The sequence below is a fragment of the Pelodiscus sinensis genome, chromosome 9 (genome assembly GCF_049634645.1).
Source record: "Pelodiscus sinensis isolate JC-2024 chromosome 9, ASM4963464v1, whole genome shotgun sequence".
NCBI classification, from domain to species: Eukaryota; Metazoa; Chordata; order Testudines; family Trionychidae; genus Pelodiscus; species Pelodiscus sinensis.
In genome coordinates, this window is record NC_134719.1 from 62,225,748 (window position 1) to 62,246,844 (window position 21,097).

At 46.0% G+C, this 21,097-nt stretch overlaps 1 protein-coding gene across 5 annotated transcripts in view; it reads left to right on the plus strand.

Annotated features, from left to right (window-relative positions):
- RC3H1 (ring finger and CCCH-type domains 1) overlaps positions 1 to 21,097 on the plus strand; it is an 88,088-nt gene that overhangs the window by 31,988 nt on the left and 35,003 nt on the right. For all 5 annotated transcript variants that reach the window (XR_012906052.1, XM_075936937.1, XM_075936941.1 and 2 more), the window contains exons 2-6: positions 1,644 to 2,008; positions 13,736 to 13,856; positions 14,272 to 14,511; positions 18,175 to 18,350; positions 20,396 to 20,596. Coding sequence is in view for 4 of the 5 variants with exons in the window: in XM_075936937.1 (XP_075793052.1) it covers positions 1,778 to 2,008; positions 13,736 to 13,856; positions 14,272 to 14,511; positions 18,175 to 18,350; positions 20,396 to 20,596 (969 nt within the window). In the remaining variant the exon portion in view is untranslated. The remainder of the gene's footprint in view (positions 1 to 1,643; positions 2,009 to 13,735; positions 13,857 to 14,271; positions 14,512 to 18,174; positions 18,351 to 20,395; positions 20,597 to 21,097) is intronic.

Below are 21,097 nucleotides of genomic sequence, written 5' to 3' on the forward strand. Positions count from 1 at the left end.
CATGATGTGGTTTTGTTTATTTTCATTTATTTGCAGCAAGCGGATGTTTTATCTTGTGCTTCCTTACGCTTAACATTCATTTCCTCTTTGGGCATTCAGTTCATGCTCTGATGTAACAGAACCTAGTAATAAAGACTTTCAGGTTGTAGTCCCTTGAAATATTTCAATGGAATCGGTCAGAACAGTAGAAAATATCTCTGCTGCGTTTCTTTGAAATATAGAAAGGCCATATATTATGGCAACGGTTCTTCAACCAAGAAGGTTTGGATGCGCCTCTCTTGAAACTAGTTGCTGCCGCTCATTGTGGTCTGGAATTGGCTTCCTGAAGAATTCTCTTCTCACTGCCTCTCGGGATTTAGTTGATTTGGTTCCCAAGATCAGGGACCCAAAATGAGGATACCCTTATTTGCAGCATATTGTGCCTTCATTCATCTGTAGAATGATGGTGCTTCAGTATCTTCTAAAGACCAAGGGGTTTTCTCCAAATCCATGCAGTAAGGTATCATGTATGCATTCAATGAACAAATTAGGCAGCAGTGTTCTCACTTTTTTTGTCTGCAGTACTTATTCCACTTCCCAAAAATGAATTTTGTCGTGGAGAAAGTGTATAAGGTTGATCTTGCAGCAAAAATAAAAATGAGATACCCAGACAGAAATCTACGTTGTATTCCTGATGACAAGTGGAGTGATGGGCATGCAAGATAGACATGCATTTTGACTTGGCTCTTAATTTTTTTCTTGTTCTGTAGAATCTTCTTGATTTCCTTGGTCATATATCAGAAGTCTAGCTTGGAATTACATAAATCCGTATATTTATAATATCACTAAACTATATATTCTAGGATCTGTTCAGTGGATTGGGAAGCATCAAGATAACTTCATGGTGGGAAGGGGGAACATTTATTGCTTTTAGTGTTTTAATTTCTGGGCTGAATGCTGCTTGGAAACCTGTAATTTAACATTTTCTGCTTTGGCCTTGTAGCTCATCTTATAAAGGAAAATTATTTTTGAAAACAAGATTCTATGCACATCTGATATTTGGGTCATATCATTAGTGTAAGCTGTGTTCTCATTTCTTAGGTCGTTGAATTAGTTTGTGCCTTGTCCTATTTTCTAGATGTACATGTAACACTGCTATTTTTTGCACTTGCATTTTATGCATGATCCCAAGCCAGTTGAACTTCATAAGAGCCATTCCACTGACTTCAAAGGGATTGGGATCAAGCCCAGTGTAAAACATTGTGTCAGTTATCTAAAGGTGTGTTTTAAAATCATAAACCAGTGGAAATCTTTGTTGGTGTTTATTTGATTAACCTGATTCATATTGATTTGCTCAGCTTGTTTTTCGTGACCTTATGTTTCTTTGCAAATATCCAGCTTGTTAACATCATTGTAAAATAGATCATTATTCCCATTTTTTCAATTATGTAAAAAAAAGAGATTTGTGTGACTTGGCCAAGGTCAAGACAAAGCTGTCAGTTTAACAGAGATCCTTACCTAAAGTCCACTGTTCTAAATTTTAGATTGCGCTGCCTTTAGTAACTGGGCCAGTCCCTCTTCAAGAATTAGATTAATAACCTCATGGGCTTAAAATACTTGTTGCGATAGAGAGCAAACTTGATGTTTCTTCTTTTTTCTTCCAGGTTATGTTTCATACTCTGTTCTGGCTGTCTGTACTTACAGAAGATATTTAAAAACAAACTTTTTTTTTCAAAGATTTTGATTCCAGTGGAATCTGTGCTTTAGATTTTTGTCTTGTGAATTAACTTCTGAAGCAATGCCTGTACAAGCTCCACAGTGGACGGATTTTCTCTCCTGCCCAATTTGCACACAGACATTCGACGAAACGATCCGGAAGCCCATCAGCTTGGGCTGCGGCCACACCGTCTGCAAGATGTGCCTCAACAAACTCCACCGAAAGGCATGCCCGTTTGACCAGACCACTATCAGTACAGACATCGATCTCCTCCCTGTGAACTCCGCCTTGTTGCAGCTAGTGGGTGCTCAGGTAACGATGCACTTTGTTTTGTTCTTCTGTTACTTCTGTTAGTTTTTCCTTGCGTGTTTTTTTTGTTTGTTTGTTTTGTTTTTTAAAGGTGAGAACAAGTGAATGAAAACTGTGGGGCTGCTAATGGTGGCTAGATGGGTGTGGAGAAGACAAACACCTGTGTGAATTTCACCAGTTGTAGCTTTTGGGCCTGCAAGGGGCTGAGGCAGTATTGCTTACAGCAGTAGTTCTTATCCTTATTCCACCTGGGGCGTAAGTCATTCCTGACTTCTTTCCATGGCTAACAAGTCCATTAAGCTTCTGATTATGAAGTATTTTGGGATAAGGATCATTTCAGAAACTGGTTTCTGAGTGGTGAGTCAGGGTAGAGGGGAAGGAAGGGTCTGGATGAATGTTGCAGGCAGCAAATGTTGAGGATAGTTAGGAGATGGTCTTCCTCTTCAGTTTTGCTATCCACCCATTTCTTATTACTGCTTAGGAGGTGCTAGAAATATTGCACGCTAAGGCAAGAGGAGAAGGGAGGCAGTTTTGACTGTGTAGAATGATTATTTTATTTTTGTTTTGTGCTGATGAGCTGCATTGCAGGTGAAGGGAATAGATTGCTCCTTTTCACTAACTGCTGCCATGTACTAGACTCCATGGGATTTTATGTTTTTCTTTTATTTTCTTAGCTAGTGTATTCTCTTACGGGTTTCCTGTTAGTCACACTGAAAGACTAAAACTTATACCAATATTGGCCAAATATCTGAGTTTATGATGTGTATAAGTATTCACTATGATGACTCTCTTAGGGAGTGCTGTTGCGCAAATCAAGGCTGGTATAAAAGAGTGGGAAATATAGTGAATGCTACTTTCAAGTTTTCATCTTTCCATTGGTCTAGAAAACTAGCACTTGAGGATGAAGTAGACTTCACAAGGTAGAGTTTTAACATGACTTCTGTTGCTGGCTATTGCCATGTGTGTCGGGAGGCTTTCAGGTGAATTGATCAGAGGTTATGTCTTCACTTCCCGGAAAATTGATGCTGTGGTGGTCGATCTTCCAGAATTTGATTTAGCGGGTCTAGTAGAGACTTGCAAAATCGAACGCCATGGGTGTCCCTGTCAACACCAGCACTCCAACTCCTCACGAGGAGTTAACAGAAGTCAACAGGAGCATTTCTCCTATCAACCTCCTGCTGAGGAGACGGTGTGGAAGGTTGAATTAAGGTATATTGACTCCAACTACACAATTAATGTATCTGGAGTTGCATATCTCAATTTGACCTTCCAGGTAAGTATAAACCAGGCCAGAGAATAAAGGAAAAGGTGGTGGTGGTGGTTGTTTTGTTTGGTGGTGGTTGGGTGTGGTTTTTTGTTTGTTTGTATGTATGCTTGTTTTTAAGAGAAGAACACTTTACAATCATAGAATCATAGGACTGGAAGGGACCTCGAGAGGTCATCGAGTCCAGCCCCCCACCCTCAAGGCAGGACCAAGCTCCGTCTACACCATCCCTGACAGATGTCTGTCTATCCTGTTCTTAAATATCTCCAGAGAGGGAGATTCCACCACCTCCCTTGGCAATTTATTCCAATATTTGACCACCCTGACAGTTAGGAATTTTTTCCTAATGTCCAATCTAAACCTCCCTTGCTGCACTTTAAGCCCATTACTCCTTGTCCTGTCCTCAGAAACCAAGAGGAACAAATTTTCTCCTTCCTCCTTGTGACACCCTTTTAGATATTTGAAAACCGCTATCATGTCCCCCCCTTAATCTTCTTTTTTTCAAACTAAACAAGCCCAGTTCATGAAGCCTGGCTTCATAGGTCATGTTCTCTAAACCTTTAATCATTCTTGTCGCTCTTCTCTGTACCCTTTCCAATTTCTCCACATCTTTCTTGAAATGTGGCGCCCAGAACTGGACACAGTACTCCAGCTGAGGCCTAACTAGTGCAGAGTAGAGCGGCAGAATGACTTCACGAGTTTTGCTTACAACACACCTGTTGATACAACCTAGAATCATTTGCTTTTTTTGCAACAGCATCACACTTTTGACTCATATTCAACTTGTGGTCCACTATGACCCCTAGATCCCTTTCCGCCATGCTCCTTCCTAGACAGTCTCTTCCCATCTTGTATGTATGGAACTGATTGTTCCTTCCTAAGTGGAGCACTTTGCATTTCTCTTTATTAAACTTCATCCTGTTTACCTCTGACCATTTCTCTAACTTGCTAAGGTCATTTTGAATTATGTCCCTATCCTCCAAAGAAGTTGCAACCCCACCCAGTTTGGTATCATCTGCAAACTTAATAAGCGTACTCTCTATCCCAATATCTACATCATTTATGAAGAAATTGAACAGTACGGGTCCCAAAACAGACCCTTGCGGAACTCCACTTGTTATCCCTTTCCAGCAGGATTTAGCACCGTTAACAACAACTCTCTGACTACGGTTATCCAGCCAATTATGCACCCACCTTATCGTGGCCCTATCTAAGTTATATTTGCCTAGTTTATCAATAAGTATATCATGCGAGACCGTATCAAATGCCTTACTAAAGTCTAGGTATATGACATCCACCGCTTCTCCCTTATCCACAAGGCTCGTGCTTTATTTTAAATCCTTCCCCAAAAATAAAATCCTTTTTAATGAGATGGAAAATCGCAGTGTCCTGACCACTTATTTATTAAAGATTCCATGGCAGTCATTGCTAAATATAGGGACTCATAGCTGCATTTGAATGCATTATTGCTGTATAGTTTGACTTGCATGAAATGTTCAGAAAGGAAGGATGGTCTTATGGCTAAGGCACTAAATTGGGGTTAAATTTCTGGCTCTGCTTGTGATTTTGGGCAATTGGTTTAATTTCTCTGAGCGCCTGTTCCCTACTTGTAAAGAACACAGAGAACATCGTCCTCTCCATCTCTTTTTAGATAGATCTTGCTCTGAAGAGCTCTCAATCTTGCATCATACATATTTGCAGTGCCTGGCACTATGTAATCTTGGTTGGGGCTTTCACCATTATTGTAATACAAAAGGTGTCCTTAATGTTTGTCCTGATCATCAGGGAAAGCTACCACTTTGCCCTAGTTTTTCTCAAACGCACGGCACGGTGCCTATTTGGAGGGAGAAAGGCATTTGAGAGAGGCTTACAACTACTTCGAGCTCTTTTGTAGTGAGTGTATTTTCTCTTTGGCACATCTCCACAAAACTGAGCTGGGATCAACAAAACGTGATTATGAAGTATGTCACTCAGCTACAGTATTGCCAGCCTTCATAATCTTAACACTACTCTGCTTTGGCTTCCACTTCCCAGTAACACTAGAACAGTACGTCCAAGTTTCAGTCTTTGTACCTCTAATAGCGCTAGCCTTAAAAAGAGAAGCATGAAATCCAAAAACTGAAGTTTAATAGTAGAAGGAAATGATACGCTTAAAACTTGTATTCTGAGGGACAGGAGCTCCTCCTACCTTCAGAGTAGTAGTTTTGTAAGGGTTTACCCTTATAAAAATGTATAACTGTTTATTTTCTGGGGTTCATTCCTGCGTGTTTTTTAAAACAATGAATTTATGAAACAAAACTATTTTAAAAGGAGTAGAAGTAATGACAGAACTTGCTTAAAACAAATAGGTCACATTAGCTTGTTTGGTGTCCGGGCATCATTGGTGAAGTAAGCAAAACTGCATGTGGGAATATTGTGGTAGCTGCTACAGATGCAGTGCAGGCGTTAAAAGCACTTTCTGTGGTAGCTGTGCTTTTGTGGTGATGGGCAGCATAGATTGGTTTAAAAACATAAAGAAGAAATTCTTAAGGTGATCAAAGTGGTTTAGTTAAGTATCCCTTGACTGCTTACTCTGATTGGCCATTTTAAATATTTACCCGACAGGTCTTTTGAGGTTGCATGGTTGCAGCTTTGACATCCAATCTCTCTGCCCTCCTGCCTTTTTCTGTGACACATGAAACTGCAGTGTGCACATTCCAAACAGATTACATCAAATGGCGAAAGTCAACTAGTATCCACATATCAAGCTTTAGGTTTGTTCAGTTCAGTTCCAGATGGGCTAAATATAGTTCCCAGCACTACATTTAGCAGGAATTAATATGACCACATAGCAGATGGGATACTGGTAAGGGATAGTTTTCTTTTCCAGATCAATCCCCAACCTTCTCTGGAGGTGGATTTTTTTTTTCTAGTGGCTTGAGTTAAATGAAGCAGGCTGGGTCAGAAAAATGAAATTGTGTGAGAATGTAAAACTCTGTTTCCACAAGGCCTGTGGAAGACAGTACACAGAGCTTTGTACCCTCTGAGTTAAGAATGAAGTGTAGTAAGAGCTTTACTGAATGCAGTTTTCAGTATTCTTTTTAAACGCAAATACTGAAACACATACATGCCAAATCAAAGTACAGAAATATTTAGAGGAGAAATGTGCTGCTAGAGAGCTTTAGGTGCCTTCATACTGGAGGAGTACCATTGAAATTCATCATTAAGAGGGAATTCTGTGCTGAGTAGCACTGCCTGGCATATTTCAGGAACTTAAAGCATTGAGCAGGGTTTCTTGCCATGAAACAAAATGTGCATCTCTTTTAAAGAAGAAAGGACTTAGGAGAGAGAGTGACATATTTGTGCCTTTGCTTAAAGTGTCATTGCACAGAATAAAGATATATATATTGTTTTAATATGACCCCTACAGAAACATTCAGGGAGGCATGACAGGGCCCAGGCCAGCCCCGTGATGACTGGGCAGCACTCCCTCTCAGTCTGTCAGCCTGTGGCTCCTTTCCTGGCTCCAGACCTGCTGCCAGCCTCCGCCACCTTACTTCTGTCTGCCAGCCCTCCAGACCTGGAGCCGGGCCATATCTCTGGGAAGGGCAGGAGGGAGAGAAGACCAGACAGGGATAAATAGGCTGGGGCTGGCAGTTGGGAACCTGCTACACTCCTTAATCCCTGGGGGGTTATGGACTGCAGTAAGTGTGGGGGGGGGGGGGGGGGGAGGGAAGGGTGTCTGTCCAGGAAAAGTTTGGAGACCACTGCTGTAAAGAATGAGCCTGGTGCCTCTCCCCCCAAAGCAAAAGGTTAATTAACAATTCAGATTCATGTAATGCAGGGGTTCCCAAACTTTTCATTGTTTCACCCGGCTGCATCCGCTGCCCAACCCGGGCCAGAGCTTGGGGGGACCTGGTGCCACATGGATACTCCGGGAGCCCGGAACATCTGGCTGCATCCTAAGCCCTGGCCCAGGCTGGGCAGGGGGGACCTGGTGTCCCATGGGCATTCTGGGAGGCAGGAGCAGATTGGGGGTAGGGTATCTGGCTAGGAGGGAGGGTGCAAGGAGGGGACTTGGGTAGGAGTTGGACCTCCCTGGTCTGGCACCCTCTGGACCTGACTGGTCCCAGATGAGGGATTTTTTTGGACCAGGGGAGGTCAGGCTCCACCCCCACCCCACTAGGCTTCTTTGCACCTCCCTCCCCTGCAACCGAACTGAGCTGCCCACCCCTGCTGGTTCCCTGCACCACCCCCAAACCATCCCCCACAATCCAAGGGAGTCCAGCATCAGTTCCCTGCAGCCCCTCACAGCCCAGCTGATCTGCCCTTCTGTTCTCTATGCCTTCCCCCATCCACCTCAGCCCAGTTGAGCCCTGCACTGGTTCCCGTTCCCTGCATGCTTCCCCCACAGCACAGCTGAGCCCTGTTTCCCTGCACCTCCCCCAAACCCCGCAGAACTGCTGAGCACAGCTCTGATTTCCTGCCCCTCCCTCTCAAGTCTAACCCGGGGTTCCCGGCAGCTCCCTCCTCCTGCAGCCAAACTGAGCTCTGAGCTCTGCACCTCCCTCCACCCCCATAGCCCAGCCCAGCACCCTGTACCTCCCCATTCCTGCAGCCTAGCACCCTGCACCTCTTCACTCTCACAGCCCAGCTGAGCTCCGTTTCCCTGAGCCTTCCCCCAAACCGTGCAGACTTGCTGAGCCCAGCGCTGATTCCCTCCCTCTCCCTCCCCCTCCCCTTGCGTCCAGCGCCGGGTTCCTGGCACCTCCCTCCTCCTGCAGCCCAAGTGAGCCTAGAACCCCACATTCCCCCACCCCTCCGTAGCCCAGCCAGCTGCTCCCCCCCCTTGCTACACCTCTGCCGGGAGCCTGGAACATCCAGCTGCATGCTCAGCCCGACCCAGGGTTTGGGGGACCCGGTGCCGCACAGGCACTCCAGGAGCCCGGAACACCCCGGCAGCCACACTGATGCCCGGTAATTTTTTCCCGCATACTAGTACTGGGCCGTGGCCCATAGTTTGGGAAACACAGGTCTAATGGCTTTGAGATGTATCCTTAGCGTTCTTCTGTCCCCACTCCGTATATTTTATAACCAGCTTCTGCCTGCAATTGCAGTTGCTTATACTAATGGGCTGCATTCTAGTGTCATCCTCAGTATTATTCATCATAGGGGAAGATGCATGGATAATAAAGGCACATTTAAAACACCAAAATATGCTTGAGATTTTTTTTTTGCTTGCCTCTCCTCACGCTAACTGGCCATTGCGCAGGACTAAAGAATTACACCAGACTAGTTTGCACTGTGAGCCCTACTGGGTTTGGGGAGGGGATGAGGAAATGAGGTGGTAGAGTGTTGTGATGAAGATGAAAATAAAAAAGTAACACTTCAGCACTAATCTGTTTTGAGGATCTCAAAGTGCTTTGCTGGCACTGACGGAAGACAAGGTGTCAGTCACTTTGTGAGCAAAGTGGAGAATTGCTGATTTTGCTGATAGGGGAACTCTGGGGATCAGTGACTTACTAAGGTCACGCAGCAGGTCTCTGGCAGAGCCAAGAATAAAACCCAGATTTGCCATGCACCAAGTGAACCACAAGACTATCCCTTCTCCCTGTTCTTTACCATTTTCAGGTCCAATAATGTAAAAACAAACCAACATGGAATCAACATCCTGTTGCTAGTAAAAGGGCAAATCATTTGTAAAAATTTGTTGACACATGTCATCGTTTATCTTTTCAAGTGGAACAATTACGCGTGTATGTTTTGTTCTCCTGAAGAGAAGAGCCCTTGATACCACACGATAAAGATCTGTAATACTTCACTCATGCACATTGCTTGCTCAGACCTGACGGGAGACACTTAGAGTAGATCCCTATTGGAAAACTTATTTTGGAATAGCTGTTGTCTCTCAGGAGTGTGAAAAATCCACACCCCTTGAGAGAGGTAGCTATGCCAACCTAACCCTCCATGTGAGACTGGGGTAGGTGGGCAAAATAATTCTTCCATCGACCCAGCTGCCACCTCTCAGTGAGGTAGTTGAACTACAGTGATGGGAGCGGTCTCCAACCTTTTTAAGCACAAGATGGCTTTTTGACTGGAAGTGCAATCCAGGATCTACCTCAGACCCAAGTACCCTAGCCCCACCTCCTTCGTGCCCCTTCTCTGAGGCCCTGCCCCTGCTTGCTCCATCCTCTCACTCTCACCAGGCTGGGGCAGGGAGTTGGGGTGCAGGGGGGCTCCAACTGGGCACCACTTACCTCAGGTGGCTCCTGGGTGGTGGTGCAGTGGGACCAAGGCAGGCTCACCCTAGCACTCCCAAAGCAGCCAGCCAACTCTCTCCATCCCTAGCCCTGTTGTGCCCCCTTGGGATCTTTGGAGATAGGAAGCAGAGTGGGAGAGGGGGTAACCCCGTATCAGCCTCCCCCCCGCTCCTGCCCAACAAGCTGGCGTCTCCCAAGGGGCAGCTCCAAGGTAGGGATGTTAAATATCGGTTAATTGAATAGTCAATTAACCTCATGAATTCTTATTGGTTGCTCAATTATTCTATAGTGCCCAGGGACGAGGCTGGCAGCCAGTGTGCCCCCTGCCACTCTGCACTGCTGCCTCTGTATGGGGTGCCAGGTGGGAGCTGGACCACGAGGGGAGCCAGTTTAAAAACCAGCTCCCCTCATGGACCGGCTGCCTGCTGCCCTATGGTGCTGCCTCTGATACAGCCCCTGTCCCGGGTGGGGTCTGAGCTTCCAGACCCAGTGCAAGCCAGAACTGAGCCAGGTTACTGACCAGCCTGCTAAAAAACGTACTGGCAGGGGGTGGGGTAATGTGAGCAATCTATAGCATTAACGGATACGCTTTTGCTTAACTACACTGATACATCCCTACTGCAAGGCAGGTGCAGCAGAGCAGTGGGGGAAGGGGCAGTTAGTGCCAGTGCTTGATAGTCTTCTGGCCAGACCTGTTGGATCGCCTGTTAGACGATCCAAGATCCACCAGTAGCTCCCCCTCTACCGTATGGTGATCACTGCAGTAGGGAATGTGTCCACTGAGGCAAGCAGTACTGCTGTAGCTGTGTAAGTGGATGTTGGGGTGTCAGTGTGGTCATTTACACAATTAACCAATAAGCCTGGGCTCATCGGTTAATCCTAATGATTACACACAACCCCCCCCCCCCTTGCTGCCTCTGTATTCTGCCCCCTTCCCACAGATGCAGTAGCATGGCTGAGGCAGGTGGGAGCTGGTGTTTGGGGGGGAGCCAGAATGCGCTCCCATGGAGCCACCTGCCCCTGTGCTTTTGCCTCTGCAGTGCAGGGCGTGAGAGAGACAGGTGGGAGCTGGTAGTACATGGGGGAAGCTGGCTTAAAAGCCGGAGTCCTGGCTCCTGCCCTCCCCACCCCCCGGGTATAATGTGTAACCTCTGAAAAATTCTGCCATTACATGTTTACAAAAATGTTTGCTAACATCCTGCATGTAGACTTGCCCAAATTCAGGTTTCCCTCTGCAGGGGGGCGTTACGCTATATGTCAAGCTGCCAGGTTCTCTCCCCTTTCACAGTTACTTCACAAAAAGTAACATTGAAAAAAGGTTCTGTACATTTCAAGCTGAGCTTCCTAGTGGGAAGGGGAGAAACCAAGAGGTTGAACTTCTAAGTATCACTTAAAACATCTTGGATTTAGAATTGTTCGTTGTGTAGCTTGATTAGCCTGTGGGTAGCTTTTTTTAATATTGTTTTGTGTGTGTGTTCTGTTTGTTGCTGGGAGGAGAGAGAGTTTGCTGGTTGGTTGCCCACACAGTGCTGGTCTCTCTCACTAAGCTAGTTCTGCTGTGTGTAGCATAATTCCTAACCAGTGCTGTGAATGCATGCTAAATCTACCCTGATGCACGGTATAAATCCAGTGCTGACCACTGCGTTCTTGTCTCTCTCAAATTCCAAGCCATCTTTCTGCTAAATGTAATGTTGTTGTCTTTCATGCTGTTCCATAGTCCCTAGACTGAGTGAAGCAGAGTTAAATGGAAACTTGCACATGGTAATCTTACAGCAAAGATTCTGTAGAGTGCTAGCCTCAGCAGAAATGTAGATAGATACACATGGTCAGACCCAGACGTGTTCTGTTTGTGTACTTTCCCAGGCAGAAGCAGGTGGTAACAATGATAAGAGGCTTTGTGAGGGAAGCGTAATGCTAGAATGGGGGCTAATAGGGATGTAAAGTTCCATTTCAGTGGTTAACCGGCTAAGCCTTAAGTTTAACTGGTTGACCGATTAAACAGGGGATGGGGTACAAGGACTCATCCAGCCAGGTTAGAGCACCCCTGCCTGCGGCAGGCCCCTGGGAGCTGGAGACGGTTAACCACTAACATCCCTGGATGGGTAATATTGAAGGTATTGGTTAAATAGATATCTGGAGATTTGAGAGAGTCAATTTGAGATGGCTCTTACTGTAGCTTTTTTGGCAGTGACCACTGACTAAACTAATAAAACATTTCATCCTAAAGCCCTCTTTCACTCAGATATGAAGGAAATTCTGAGAGAGTTATGATTTAAGAGTCTTGCTGGGAGGGGAGGAGGTAGATGGCCGTTCCTCCGACTATTACTACTCTACTGGAAGCCTGGCGGCCCCCTTGATCTCCTGCCAGGATTGAACTTCCCTTTAAGATTTAACTTGTCTTCTCAAGTATGTGCAGATGGGCGTTGTGGGGGCAGAATGTGATTCTTAACCTGATATGGACAAGATGACACTGTTCTACATAAGCTAGGTTTGAGTAATAGTAGTTCAGCTTGTACTCACTTTTATTTTAACTGACAACAATTAATGCATTGTAAATGTTGTGTAACTTAATATGTTTTAAAGCAAATGCAAAATTTTAAGGTGAAAACACACAGAGTACGTTGATTTTAACGTTTCTGGAAGTGAGTATGATTATATACTGAAATTTCATTCAGGTTTAAAGATCCTCTCCAATAGACAAACCGTATCAAAACCAGGCAAAAATGTCAGTGTCCTTAGATGGTTTTAATTTCTGATGAATTATCAGAAAAAATTAAATGAATGCCATTCCTAATGATTTAATACCCAGTAGGTGTTAGTTGTGGCTTTTTGTTGTTCAGACTAATAACCAGTGTTCCCTGTAAGCTGAGCACTTGTGCAGCCACCAAATGCTGCCCAGCTGATCAGCAAAGCACTCATAGATGGCAGCATGTTTCTACTGGTGGTGCACACCTGTACATGCCTCAGTGCACATACCAAAAACTATTCTGCACATGGCTGGAAAAAATTACAGGGAGCATTACTAATAACTTACGCTGTGCTCTGTGTGCGCGCGCATGCACACACAGCACAAATCACTAGTTGTTTACCAAGTGTGGCCTGATTTGCTATTGTTGTCTTCCTAAACTAAAAATGGTAAGTCAGTGGTTCTCAGACAGGGATACATGTACCCCTGGGGTATTCAGAGATCTTCCAAGGGTAGCATCAACTCATGTTTTACAATGTGCAACATAAAAAGCACGAGGCCAATCAGTCAATACAAACTGAAAATGTCATACAGACAATGACTTGTTTAAATATATAGATTACACTAGAATGTAGGTACAATATTTATATTTCAACTGATTTATTTTATAATTATATGGTAAAATGAGAAAGTAAGCAATTTTTCAGGAAGTGTGCTATTACTCTTATGTCTGGTTTTTGTAAGCGAGCAGTTTTTTTAAGTGAGGTGAAACCTTGGGTGCACAAGAGAAATCAGACTCCCGTAGGGGGTTTAGAAGTCTGCAAAGGTAGAAAGTCACTGCCTTCCGTAATCCATGTTAGGGGAGGAAACTAAGCAATTACATGGGGCAGTTTCTGTACTTCATTCTAGGTACAAGTCTTTTGTGCTGTGTAGCAGTCGGACTATTCACTTTTCTATAGAAAATCTTAGAGCAGCCAAGTCATCCTCAGTGCAGATCTGCACATACCTGCAAACCATAAACCCCCCTGGCAGGTCTAAGTTGAGGCTTATCCTTTCTAAACAATATATTTTGTTAGTATCAAAAACTGATCACCTGTACATATGAAATCACTAATCAGTTGCTTTAATATCTGATACATGGGATGGTTCCAATAAACTATAACTATTCTGTTTTTTATCATTTCAACTACTAAATCAAAATGCTTGGACCTTGATTTGTGCCCCAAGGTCACTAAAGTACCCTTTTGCTGTCTTATACAACTAACTACATAAAGAGAAACTGTTAGACTTGTTAGCATCACCACACAATGTGTTTGGCATCAAACAGTTTTTAAAAGCGTCAGGCTGAGAGAACTTTTCAGGTGTTAAGAATACTATGGATGAAGTGAAATGTCAAGGGTTGCAGAACTGGAGCACATTGACAAGCTGTTGTGGAAAGTTTGGGTGAGTGGGTGTGAGAGAGAGAACATTTGACATGAAAGTTTGGTATGGTGTTTGTGTGCACACTGCAGTGTGTAAGTTTACCTGTTGTTTGTTTTCAGGTTCCTGAGCAGCAGCCAATTACTTTGTGCAGTGGAGCAGAAGATACCAAGCATTATGAGGAGGCCAAGAAATGTGTGGAAGAACTGGCATTGTACCTCAAACCACTCAGCAGTGCGAGAGGCAAGTCCTGCACTGCCCTATTTCCTTACTTTATCACTGCTTTTAAAACATCCATCAAAATTAGGAATGTGGCTGGTAAGGATATTACATTTAGTTTAATCAACTACTCGAATAGTTGATGTAATTTGCAAGTCTCCTGGTAAAGGTACGAGCCGCACTAACGTGATCTAATGAATGGATTTTTTTTTTCAAGCACTACCTGAAACGCATCTTTTAAAGTTCACAGTGCATTGTTGTCAGGTTTGGATGTCTTGATCAGTGCACTAAAATGACATGCAGCAGGAACTGGTTTGCCCTTTCAGCATCTTCCAAAGAATAGAAGTTGAAAGTTGACTTTGCTAGAGGAGTGCATTTAGATAATCATGTTAAAGGAGAAATTTGTCTCTCTGTCTTTTTGTATGCTTTTGTTCTGAAGGTGTGGGTCTCAACAGTACCACCCAGAGTGTGCTAAGTCGCCCCATGCAGAGGAAGCTTGTGACATTAGTTCACTGCCAGCTAGTGGAGGAAGAAGGGCGAATCAGGGCCATGCGTGCGGCACGGTCATTGGGTGAAAGAACAGTCACAGAGCTCATTCTTCAACATCAAAATCCTCAGCAACTCTCTTCCAACCTCTGGGCTGCAGTGAGAGCCAGGGGTTGCCAGTTCCTTGGGCCAGGTACGTACCCAAGGAGATCAGTGAGATCACTAGTTCTGCTGAAGAACAGGATTCAGAGACTGGAGAATGAAAGATGGCTGGAAATTGAACAGTGGCTTCTCCTCAGATAATTTGCCATAGGCCTTCTGATGTATTAATACTCTGAACTACTTTTAGAGCTTCCTGTGCCTTGTTATTTTGCAAAGCCGCCCAAAAATCGGATGTCCTTAGTTGCTGATGCAAACAGCCAAGACTGAGTATTTTGACTCAGGTTTAAATCAGCGATTTTTAAAATCCCTAATGAAATGATGGTTTAAATCAGCAAGAGAAAACCTTCACAGAAGGGGTTGATTTTTGCATTTGTACTTTAGGATAAAGAAAAAGAGAGGTGGTAACTATTAAAACACATTGATTTGCGACTAAATAGGGTGTATACACTAAATTTAGTACTTTTTAATAGCCAGGAGAATACACACATCTGTGCATGGCTATATGAGGAATTACAGCTAAGGTTAAGATTTTTGTCAAGATTATTTGTAGTAAGTCATGGGCAATAAACAAATTCATGGAAGCCCATGACCTGTCTGGCTCTAAAAATAATTGAGGTGGAGGTTATTTCTCAGCTGCTAGTAAACTTGTCAGTTAAATAAACTGAAATCAAAATAGTCTCGCTATACCTGCAGACGAGGCTATTGCTGTCAGAAGCTGAGCTAATACTTCAGCTGTCTGCACAGACACAGAGCTTGTTCAGTATGCCCTGGTTTCTTAGCCAAGAGAAATTCAGTGCTTTGACATTCTTTAAAACTTTGACCACAAGCATTTAACAATTGGATTTTTAAAAATTGAATATGCCTTAATTGTGACAGTGGAGTCAATTTAGGCACTATTATAGGCTCTCATAAATTAAAACTTTATTTTAAATAAATTTATTTTGAAAAGGGAGGAAATGAATTTAATTTACATTTTAAAATCTATTTTGATCCATCCTGGTTTGTGTCTGTTTGTTGTTGCATTGGGAGAACATACCCTTAGTTAGGAGTAAGGGTGTAACAGTATAGTCGATTAACCAATTAGCGAAAGCGTATAGGTTAATGCTATAGACTGCATGCATTTCTCTCCCCCTCTCCCGGCTCAGTTCTGGCTCATGCTGGGTCCGGGACCGACCCCCATTTCAGCTCTGCATTTCAAGTGTAGAAAGAGCCAAGCTGGCAGGCAGCCCAGTTTGGTTCTGACTCGTGCCAGGTCCGGGAGCTCAGATCCCCACCAGACAGGGACTGCTGCCACCCTGCGCTGCTGCCTCTTTCTCGGAAGCAGCAGCACAGGATGACAGGCAGCCGGTCAGTGAGGGGGAGCTAGTTTTTAAACTGGCTCCCCTCACAGACCAGCTCCTGCCTGGCACACCATGCTGCTGCCTCTGATACGTAGGCTGCCAGCCCCGTCCCCAGGAACTATAGAATAGTCAACTGACTGATAAGAATTAATGAGGTTACTCGACTATTTACTTAACCGATATTTAACATCCCTAGTTAGGAGAGCGTGGTATTTAGGAGGAGTGGATACGAATTTTCTTACCTTGCCCTGACTTTTGTGCGTGCTCAGCCTTTCCCTGAAAATTGGAGATTCTTTTCCCTCCAAATCCCCTAAAAAAGAGAGGACTGGGCACACTATCTCCATGGCACAGACAGGCTAGGGATTTGTACTGCAGCAGAGTGGGAGGCCGTTGGGAAGCTCAGGTAGCTGGCTTGCTTATTGCTGTTCAGCTACCCCATGATGGCTGTAACAACTTCTCCCCACTTCAATGAACGTGCTTTCTCTGTCTGCTTGTGCCCCTCTCCCCTGCCTTTCACTCTGATATCTTCCTATCCCACCACCCTCCTTCCATTATTAGTGCAAGAGTATTGAAAGTGTATTGAAAGTGTCTTCTGTATGCCCCACTATTTTCTGGAAGCTTTGAAGTGACTTTGCCTTTCCCTTTCGGTTACCTACTACAGGCAGTCCCCGAGTTACGCGGATCCGACTTATGTCGGATCCGCAGTTACGAACGGGGCACTTCCTCTCCCTGGTCTCGAGCAGACCAGGGAGAGGAAGCAAAGCGGCGGCGGAACGCGCGGCCAGCTGACAGCCCAGACGCGTCTGGGCTGTCAGCTGGCCACGCGCTCCGCTCTGCTCCCCCCCCCCCCCCCCCCCCCGCCGTCTGCAGACCAGGGGGAGGGGGAGCAGAGCGGAGCAGAGCAGAGCGGCGGAACGCGCAGCCAGCTGACAGCCCAGACGCGTCTGGGCTGTCAGCTGGCCGCGCGTTCTGCCGCTCTGCTCTGCTCTGCTCCGCTCTGCTCCCCCTCCCCCTGGTCTGCAGACCAGGGGGAGGGGGAGCAGAGCGGAGCACGCGTCTGGGCTGTCAGCTGGCCGCGCGTTCCGCCGCTCTGATGTGCTCCGCTCTGCTCCCCCTCCCCCTGATCTGCGGGGGGGGGGGAGCAGAGCGGAGCACGCGGCCAGCTGACAGCCCAGATGCGTCTGGGCTGTCAGCTGGCCGCGCGTTCTGCCGCTCTGCTCTGCTCTGCTCCGCTCTGCTCCCCCTCCCCCTGGTCTGCAGACCAGGGGGAGGGGGAGCAGAGCGGAGCACGCGTCTGGGCTGTCAGCTGGCCGCGCGTTCCGCCGCTCTGATGTGCTCCGCTCTGCTCCCCCTCCCCCTGATCTGCGGGGGGGGGGGAGCAGAGCGGAGCACGCGGCCAGCTGACAGCCCAGATGCGTCTGGGCTGTCAGCTGGCCGCGCGTTCTGCCGCTCTGCTCTGCTCCGCTCTGCTCCCCCTCCCCCTGGTCTGCAAACCATGGGGGGGGGGAAGCAGAGCGGAGCACGCGGCCAGCTGACAGCCCAGACGCGTCTGGGCTGTCAGCTGGCCGCGCGTTCCACCGCTCTGCTCTACTCTGCTCCCCCTCCCCCTGGTCTGCAGACCTGAGGGACGGGGAGCAGAGCAGAGCAAAGCCGCAGAGCCCGAGGGCAGCAGGATAGCCACGGCGCGTCTGGGCTGTCCCGCTGCCCGCGTGTTCCGCCGCTTTGCTTCCCCGTCCCCCTGGTCTGCAGACCAGGGGGAGGGGGAGCAAAGCAGAGCAAAGCCACGGAGCCCGAGGGCAGCAGGATAGCCACGGCGCGTCTGGGCTGTCCCGCTGCCCCCGTGCTCCGCGGCTTTGCTCCGGACGCCTGTGGTACAGCAGCTGGGGCGCTGCCGGTTGGTCCCGTAGCGCCGCTCTGGGTGCCACTGGACCAACCCAGCAGCACCCCAGCTGCTCTGCCCCAGGTGTCCCCTAGTCAGCAGCTGCTGAAAATGACCAGTGGCTGACTACAGGAAGCCCCTGCCCCGGGCTTCCTGGAATCAGCCGCTGATCAGTTTCAGCAGCAACTGACTTGGGGATGCCTGGGGTTCTTAAGTTGAATCTGTATGCAAGTCAGAACTGGCGTCCAGATTCAGCCACTGTTGAAACTGATCAGTTTCAGCAGCGGCTGAATCTGGACGCCAGTTCCGACTTACATACAGATTCAACTTAAGAACAAACCTACAGTCCCTATCTTGTACGTAACCCGGGGACTGCCTGTACATCCATATGTATGGAAAATCCAGTATTAATGCAAGGCCACTCCTGGTGCATCTTATCATTTTTGTTCTTGTTTTGTTGCTTTGTATTTTCCAGCAATGCAGGAGGAAGCACTGAAGCTGGTTCTGCTGGCTCTGGAAGATGGATCTGCTTTGTCACGAAAGGTCTTGGTTCTCTTTGTGGTGCAAAGATTGGAGCCACGGTTTCCTCAGGCTTCGAAAACCAGCATTGGGCATGTTGTCCAGCTTCTTTACAGAGCCTCCTGCTTCAAGGTATGAAGTGAACCCTGCTTGGAGGTTCCACAGCACAGGAAAGCTTTACTTGTTATGCTCCAGAAAATCCTAAAAGATGGCATTTCATTTGGAACTGCGCACCAATGCCTCTTGCAAATAAAGAAGGCATTTATTTGCTTGCATCATTGAATTTATAGTTATCAGTGGTTCTTCGTTGCTAGTTCAGTCAAGCTGAATGGCCATATCAAATGGTGTCCTGCAAGGATCAGTCCTGGGTCCAGTTCTCTTCAGTATCTTCACAAATTATATAGATAATGGCAGAGAGAGTACATTAATAAAGTGTGCAGACATTACCAAGCTGGGTGGTGTTACAAGGGCTGTGGAGGTTAGGATTAAAATTTGAAATGCTCTGAAGTAAATAGGATGAAATTCAGTAAGGACAATTGAGGAGTATTCCACTGAAGAAGGAACTGTCACTTGCACACACACAAACTGGAAAATGACTGCCTGGGAAGGAGTACTGTGGAAAGGGATCTAGGGGTTATAGTGGATCACAGGCTAAATACGAGTCAACAGAGTAACACTGTGCAAAAAACAGAAAAAACAAACAAACCTACAATTTGAGATCTTAAAAGGAGTACAATAGACCGGACACAGGAATTAATTCTTTCTTTCTGCTCCACACTGATAAGGCCTCAGTTGGAATATTGTTTCCATTTCTGGGTGCCACATTTTAGGACAGCTGTAGACAAACTGAAGAAAGTCCAAGAGAAGAGCAGCAAAAATTTATTAAAGGTCTAATGTTCTATATAAGACGATTGGAAAAAAATGGGTGTGTTTAGTCTGGAGAAGAAAAGACTGAAAGGGGACGTAAGTTTTCAAGTACATAAAAGGTTGTTAAAAGGAGGAGGGTGAAAAATTGTTCTCCTTTTAATCTGTGAGGATAAGACAAGAAGCAGTAGGCTTAAAGAGCAGCAAGGGCGATTAAGCATGGGAACAAATTACCTAGGTAGGTTGAAGGAATCTCTGTCATTGGAGATTAAGAATAGGTTCCCCAACTGACGTTAGGAATGATTTAGTTCAACCCATTCTGGGCAAAGAGCCAAGATAGCAGTGGATCCAGGGCAAAAAAAAAAGGACAGCCCCTTTTGTCCCTGGTCGCGTTTGGTCAAGCCCCCCTCCCCGCCAAAAAAAACCCTCTGCTCCTTTAAGAAAACACATTTAAATGTGTTTTGAGGCATTTTGGCCACAGGAGGCGCCCGTCGCCATCTTTAATTCTTCATCTTTCATGGCCACGCCAGACTGCTCCCCTGCTCAGGTCAGCAGAGAGAGCCAGGAGGAGAGGGCCGTTTTGGGGGCACGGGAGAGGCTTACGAGCCGGGGAAGGGGGAGTGGAGGGGATTCACGAGCCATGCCTGGGGAGGGGGAGAGCCACATGCACCTCGTGAGCCTTGGGTTGGCCATGGCTGATTTAGTTTACTGTGGTCCTGCCTGGAGTGCAAAGGACTAGACTACACAACCTATTGAATTCCCTTTCAGTTCTATGCTTCTGTCATTTTATGATTGAATGTATAAAATGCTTATTTTTTAGAGTGGGTCTTGTGTTTAGTCCCAAGCGCTCAGAGAGTTCACTAAATTTCATGGAGGGAGACTTTGGCTGAAATTAGATTTTTAAGTTGCAAATCAAATGCAAGTTTGGGCTCAGAATATGCCATAATGGATGTATAGCATCAAAACCACCATACGAATGAGCATCTTGTCTGTCTGCTTAGGAGAGGCTTGCTGGTAGAATTGTACAGTGGTTAGGACTACCTTAGAATGGGGTGCTTCATTCATTGGCAGAGCTAGATGAGAGAACCCTACACTATTGCGGACTCCAACCATTGTTTTTTATAGTGGGTCCATTCTTGTTTGCGCACACATTCATATGATGAAGTGACAGGGAAAAGAGACTAAGCTGAATTGACATTGTGTTTTGCTGCTGCTGAAACTTTCACAAGATGAAGCATTTATTTGTTCTGATATTAGAACTGCCATCTGATTTATCCCTGGCTTATTGTGACCGGCAACTTTTTCCCCATCAGGTGACGAAACGTGATGAGGACTCCTCCCTGATGCAACTAAAGGAGGAGTTCCGTACCTATGAAGCTTTGCGAAGGGAACATGATTCCCAGATTGTGCAGATCGCCATGGAAGCAGGTTTGCGCATTGCACCAGATCAGTGGTCCTCGCTGCTATATGGAGACCAGTCCCACAAATCCCACATGCAGTCCATCATTGACAAGGTAAAGCCACCTCAAATCAGCCCAACCACGATTTCTCTTCCCCGTTTTTTTTTTGTAACCTGATACTAGCCATGAGTTGATAAAAGGCTAGCCGACATTAGAAATACTACAGTGCTACAACTGGAGCGGTCTAGAGTAGCTACTCACTACAGTGATGGAAGGAGTTCTCCTGTCACCATAGTTAATCCACTTCCCCTAGAGGTGATAGCCAGGAAGAATTCTTATGACTGTTCCTTTGTCATCCACCCCCCAACTTCCTTTCTTTTGTCTATTACACTTGTGTTAAATTAGGTTGCAGACTTCTTGGTCCAGAGGCCAAAGAAGGCTTTGGCCTTTTAGTAGAGGTCCAGTACAAGGGAAACCAATTCTGATTGTCCCTGGAATACAAATGACTACAACATCCCAAGGAGAAGCCACGGTTCTGGTTTATCTTTGGTTGAATTGTAGTCTTGCATACTGAAAAAAGGGAGGGGGTCCTTTTAGAACAAGGAAGAAATGATC